The sequence below is a fragment of the Vulpes vulpes genome, chromosome 3, assembly GCF_048418805.1.
Source record: "Vulpes vulpes isolate BD-2025 chromosome 3, VulVul3, whole genome shotgun sequence".
In the NCBI taxonomy this organism is placed as follows: Eukaryota; Metazoa; Chordata; class Mammalia; order Carnivora; family Canidae; genus Vulpes; species Vulpes vulpes.
Genome location: NC_132782.1, coordinates 18,334,045 through 18,340,568, shown reverse-complemented (window position 1 = coordinate 18,340,568; position 6,524 = coordinate 18,334,045). Strand labels below are relative to the sequence as shown.

The 6,524-nt window shown below is 44.6% G+C and overlaps 1 protein-coding gene across 2 annotated transcripts in view; it reads right to left on the bottom strand.

The window, feature by feature from the left end:
* Positions 1 to 718: 718 nt before the first annotated feature.
* MAP3K20 (mitogen-activated protein kinase kinase kinase 20) overlaps positions 719 to 6,524 on the bottom strand; it is a 173,253-nt gene continuing 167,447 nt past the window's right edge. For both annotated transcript variants that reach the window (XM_072751963.1, XM_025994018.2), the window contains exon 20: positions 719 to 2,909. In XM_072751963.1, coding sequence (XP_072608064.1) covers positions 2,209 to 2,909 — 701 coding nt within the window. In that variant the 3' untranslated portion in view covers positions 719 to 2,208. The remainder of the gene's footprint in view (positions 2,910 to 6,524) is intronic.

The window sequence follows — 6,524 nt, the reverse complement described above, 5'->3', positions numbered from 1 at the left end:
TGAGTCTTAAGTCATTCTCCAGAATGCCTTTTTTGTTTAATAATTAAAGCCATACTCTGTTCCTTTCAGAGTGACTTAGCTAAGCCTCTGTTCTGTGTTCGGGCACTTAACCAAAAGTTCTAATCAAAGAAAATATTTTATTGCTTATTTGGAAGCACCATGCTATTAAGATAGCATACTTTCTATTAGTCTATTTTTCTTTAAATTTGAACTCAAAGGACAAGAGGAAAATAATAATTGAAAACAGACTGTAGTTGCCATAAGCTTTGTGAGAAAGGATCACTGTGGAGTTTACCACCCTAGAGACATTGGTTATGCGGGATGGAAAAGAGTACCTCACCCTCTGATTTTACCACTCCCCATTGCTCTTGCTTATAAATGCAGATGGCAAACGATACCACTTAAAAAACCAAGTTGTCGAATCAAGAATCACCGTTTAGGTTACAACTTCCCTCGTAAAACAAAGGTCATTTCCTATAACCTTGGCTTTAATGCGTCCCAAATAGTTTCCCCCACCAGGCCCCAGGCACTGTATTTGAGCAGGGCAGCTGCTCTGGGAGTATACACTCCAACTTGATGACCGGTTTCTATCAAAGAGAACTCAACCCTATGGAATTACCAGTGTGGCACTTGAATTTCTACAGAGCATTGAGAAGCCTGGGCAGGGCAAAGGACACTTGCTGTTCAGGGTTAGTGAATATTGAACAGAATCTCAGAGTATATTGAAAGTCACGTTTATTTATTTGACATATAAGGTTGTTACCTCTGCACTTTTTGATTTGTAAAATATGAAGCATTTCATAAAGTTGGATCTCACAGTTCCTATCCCCAACTGCAGGCAGTTTCCTCCCACCTGCACCAGCTCTTTGCCCCCAGCTGCTTAGAGCTTTCTTGCTGCAAGGATGGTATTTACTGTCTTGTGCTAACGAGGATGTTGGTGATTTTCACATTTCTTTGGCTTATGGCTTGTGACGTTATCACCCTGCCCTGTGTCTGCTTTCTTTCAGATTTTAGATTTCTGACATTCCAAGAGGTCTTTATGGACTGTTGTTTTTCCCTCTTTGCTCCTCCTTTGGTAAAATGTAGAAGAGAATATTCAAAAGCAGTCCCTGGAGAGCTTTGGGAAAGCAGTAACCACACATCTCCTAGGCAATTTTAGATCTTTGGTTTCTGATGAGCCTTAATGAAAGAGATATGCCTCATAATCAACATTAAGTTCAATAACCTTTTTTATTGCCTAAAAATGATAAGCCAAATCACTTCAGCTCTGACCATGATAAAAATCCAAATGCATTACTAAAATAAATACTAACCAGCAGTGTCAAGACTAGACTTGGGTAAGGAGAGGCACTTGCCTCGGGCACAGAATTTCAGGAGGCCTCAAGAAAAACATCAAGAAACCCCCAACACCTCAGTAATCAAGATAAATTATATTTTAATGCAATAGTTTTTAAATTAATGCACAAATTCACGATGAACAAAATATCAAAATTTTAAATAGGATCAGTAAATAGTGCTTTGCCAAGCCATACTGGAGCCTTAGACAAGGGGAAAAATCAGTAATACCAATCCTATATTTATGTAAAATTTTGATTTTTTTTTGTTTATTAGAATTTTTTTGCATCAATTTTCATTTATTTAAATATTGCACTAGGATATTATGTCTCTTGATTACTGAGCTTTCTGGTGTTCCCTTAAATTTTGCACTCAAGACAAGGGCCCCACTTAACATCACCCTAGTTCAGACCCTGCTAACCAGAATGGCAGTGTTAGGGAAATAAAGTGGCATAGCCCCTCCTCTCAAAATGTCAATTCAGGGGTGGGGGGATATGTATAGTTATGTTTAAAGTCTAGTTATCATCTTTGGGGAACCGCATCTGTAATTTTGGCCCTGGTTTGGCCAAAAATGGTAGTCTCCATTAGAAAGCATTTCCTAAATCCAAAAATGGAAAAGTTGTCTTTTTGTTAATTCTGTCTGAAGGTATCATATTATCAAAATCTATTACATCTTAAAGAAGAAGAAGAAGAAGAAGAAGAAGAAGAAGAAGAAGAAGAAGAAGAAAGAGAGAGAGAAGAAAGAAAGAAGGAAAGAAAGAAAGAAAAGAAAGAAAGAAAGAAAGAAAGAAAGAAAGAAAGAAAGAAAGAAAGAAAAAGAAAGAAAGAAAGAACGAACGAGCCTGTTTAGGAAAACTCCTCTAGTTCAAGTCATCAAAAGTTTCTCCTTCCACGGTAGTTTCCTCTGGCTCTTTCCCTGTTAGTCTTGGCAGGAGAGGGCCTGAGAGGTTTCTTACGGTATTCCACTTTTGTCCATCCTCCTTCGCTGACTTTGCTCTCCTCTTCATTGGCTCTTGAGTCAGTCTCCGTGTGTAAAGGCATCCCTGGTATGGTCCTGGGTTGGTGGCAGTCATTTGGGCTTCTCTTGAGGTCAGGTGACTGCTGAGTATTGAGTGCTGACTGAGAAACCCTGTAGAATTTTCCAGAATATCTCTCTCGTGAAGGAGTGGAATGCTGACTCTTCCCGCTATACCTTCCCCTGGGAGAAGAATTGAGTGATACGCTGCCACGATCATATTTGTTCTTGCTCCTACCTGAGTATCGACCTCTCTCTAAAGAGCTGTCAGTTGGAAGACTGGAAAAGCCACTGTCCCTGGAGTTGAGATGTAGAGAAGAGAAGTTTTTGGTTAGTCCGTACTGAGTAGGAGAGGAGCTTCTGGATTGGTTGATGGGTGTAATCTGTTGATACTTAATGGGCACCTGGGTCCGCCTGACAGCAGCAGCGTAGGAATCCTGATCATTGAAATATGGGAAGAATTGTGACCCCAGAATGGGATTGCTCTGGGAACACTGTAGAGAAGTATTGGATGCAATCTGCCGCATCCTCAGAGTATCCAGCCACTGGCGATCAGCACCTGCAGAGGAAATGGAAATGAGCATCTTTTAAGCCACAGTAAAGCTGCATGCCTAATTCATAAGCCTGTCTCAAGAGAATTCAAGCCTGCTTGGGATGCTCCGTGCTTTCCCATTCATAGAAATCCTAGGCGAGGGATAAGGACATATCCTTCATTATTATAAATTCTTCCTTAAAAATAAGGGCATTTGTACTGAGTCTATGCTTGGCATCGTTCCAGGGGCTTTACTGACATGATCTCATTCACTCCTCTCAGTAGTCTCAGGTAAGTGCTAATAATCTTACTCTGTAAACCAGGAGACTGAAGCTTGGGGAGGTCTGGTCGCTTGCCCAAGGTCACTCAGCTAATAATTCCAGGTCCTTCTGCATTTACAATCCCATCTTCTTCCCGCTCAGCCACATCCTCACTTCTAGAAATTGCTGTTTGCGTGTGTTTGGATGGTAGGGGCATGTTTAGTAAACGAAAGGCTTTTTGCTAACGGGCACTTTTAAATCCTCAAGAACCCTAAATGCAGATAAAAGAAATTGGATTCCAGGGGTTGAGACAGCTGGGGATTGTCTGGGAGAAAGACAGCTCGTGTCTCCAGAAGAGAGATTGTGAGGTTCAGGAATAAGATATGGGTTTTTTTTTTTTTTCCATGAAAAATGAAGCCTCATGGCAGACAGGAAGAGAAGGTAAAAGAAAATGGTAAATAAACAAGAACCATTTAGGAAGCTCTGTTTCGGTGGATAAGCAAGTCACACCTTGGATCTTTACTGTCTTCCCCAGGGCCTGAGTCACATCTTTGAGTTCCCTCCTAGTCCTCCCTGAGCTGTCCTCGCACGCTTGCCAGGAGGTTCTAGAGAGGAACAGAGCATGCTCACTCCTGTCTCCAGCAAGAAGCCCCTGCCTCACTGCTCCACACAGGGGACCGCATCTCAGAGGTGAGTGACTTGTCCCAACACAGGTGACCTCTTGTGTCCAGACCCTCCTCACAGCTTCAACCAAGCCACAGTGCCTTCTTGCCTTCCCCCTTGACTTCTCTAGAATTTTAGCTACTTCTTCTTCTTCTTTTTTTTAAGATTTTATTTATTTATTCATGAGAGACACAGGCAGAGGGAGAAGCAGGCTCCCCGTGGGGACTCGATCCTGGATCCAGGGATCATGACTGAGCCAACGGCGATGCTCAACCGCTGAGCCACCCAGGCGCCCCTGAAATTTTAGCTTCTACTGGAGCCCTGGCTTTGTTGGGTGGTCCGCCCCTCATGGGGGCCGAGGGCATAGGGGGTGAGGGGGTGGGGGGGAAGCTGCCTGCATTCTGGCCCTCGTGGCCAACTTTGGCCTGCGCAGATGCAGAGGTGTCGTGGTGAGGGATGGACAAGTTGCTCAGTTTCTGGCCAGAGCAACCTGAGGGGTCGTCTGTGGGCCGGGGAGGGGGGGGCAAGTCTCTCTCACCCCTCCACACCAGAGCAGGGAAGGCACGGGCCCCTCCTGTCCTCTGCTCATTGCCATTTCTTTATAGGATGGCTATGACTGTGGAGGAGCGAGGCCCAGGTAAGGCGACATAGTGAGGACGGCAGAGTGGAGGCAAGGAAAGGTTTGCTCCGCGCCCTCCATGCGGGTGAGCCAGCTTCTCTCACTGCACTCGAGCCCAGCCGTCTTCGGGTCGTCTTCTCCAGGAGATAGCACATTTGATTACAGTTAAAACCCGTGGTTTCAGAACTTTCGAGTGCCTACACCGCTGTCCCTCCCCCCAGTTTCTGACTCTTCTGGTCTGGGGTTGGACTTGAGAATTTGCATTTCTAACAAGTTCCTATTGGTTCTGAGGCTGCCATTCCTGGGACTACACTTTGGTCCATTTGGGAGGAAGCCGGTGGAAGTTGGATTTCCTGTTACTTGCAGCTAAAACATATATCCTAACTGATCCGGGTGGTGTCCTTTGAGTTTTTACATCAAAAGGGAAAAAGAAATACGAGGAGGAAGGAAGAGGGGAGGCAAACCAGGTAAAACCGGGGTAAGCCAAAGGGAGGTCACTCCCTCCTTCTATCCTACAACCTCTCCTGTTCATAATAATCAGAGGGAAAGGTTTGTCTAAAGCCATCCACTGGGAGATTGAAGGCTATTGACCATTCCTAACTCTCTTAGAGAAATAATTTGCTTTCTCGCCCAAAATTTAGATTTCAGAGAGGTGCAGAACACCTGTTAGACATCTGCCCATTGTCCTCTTTGGGGAATGTCTAGCCTGTCTCCACTCACATAGCTACAGTTCACTGCACACTGTGTCCTCACTGCCTGTGTCCCCCACTGGGTACTGCCACCTACCACCACCTCTTCCTGCTGGCAGTGTTAATTGATCCAGAGGAGAATGCTTGGAAAAAAACAGCACAAATAAGTCGTACTCCAGGGAGTCTGGAGTTGGGACTGATAAAGTATTTGGTGATTCTCAAAGTGGTGGGATTTGTGTGTTTTTTTTTTTTAAGATTTTATTTATTTATTCATAGAGACACACACAGAGAGAGGCAGAGACACAGGCAGAGGGAGAAGCAGGCTCCATGCAGGGAGCCCAACGTGGGACTCGATCCCAGGTCTCCAGGATCACATCCAGGGCTGCAGGTGGCACTAAATGGCTGTGCCACTGGGGCTGCCCAAAGTGGTGGGATTTGAACCATGTCAACTTCAAGGCAGCTGGCACCTATTTTGTGTCATGTGGGTTGGGAAACAGAAAACTAGCTTCTAGTCAAAGAGAAATACACAGCAGAAGTCGAGAGAGAAGACCCCCACAGATTTCACAAGAGTGTTGTAGGGATCAAATGGGATCATGGCTATGAAAGCCCTACAGAAGTAAAATATGCCCTATAAATATTAATTTACTGGGAGGGGGAAATTAGTACAGTAAGAAGTTCTTTTAAAGGCATGATAGGAAGACGCATGCAAGACAAGATGGTTGAATTAGCAAACAGAAGAACTTAGAAATGCAGTGTTCTGAGAGGGCAGCTAGTGAGAATCAAGACCCGGGTTAGTCACGTATAGAAACAGCATGATGGGGATCCCTGGGTGGCGCAGCGGTTTGGCGCCTGCCTTTGGCCCAGGGCGCGATCCTGGAGACCCGGGATCGAATCCCACATCAGGCTCCCGGTGCGTGGAGCCTGCTTCTCCCTCTGTCTGTGTCTCTGCCTCTCTCTCTCTCTCTCTGTGACTATCATAAATAAATAAAAAAAAAAAAAAAAAAAAAAAAAAAAGAAACAGCATGATGTAAGGGGTGTCTGAAGATGCATTTCGTGGCTGAGAAGGCTTGGTAACCCCAGTTCAGTCATGGTGGCCAAGAATACCTTCTCATGATGAATGTGAAAGAAAAGAACTTAATCAACTGTGTTGACAAAGGCAAGCAGGTCCAGCATGCTGTCAAAAATTTTGAGTTCTGAGGATTCTCAGCCCCCTGGTTGATGGACATAGAAAAAAGCCTAGTCTGCTTGGCAAGCCAGTCCTACAGTAGAGGACATATTAGCTAGGGTCGCATAACTCAGTGATACTAGCCATAGGGCTACTTTGTTTCCATGCTACCAAAGAACCTTCTGATATGGCTTTTCAGGTGTATTTTCTTATTGGGAAAAACAATGCACTGATCAGAAAACATGT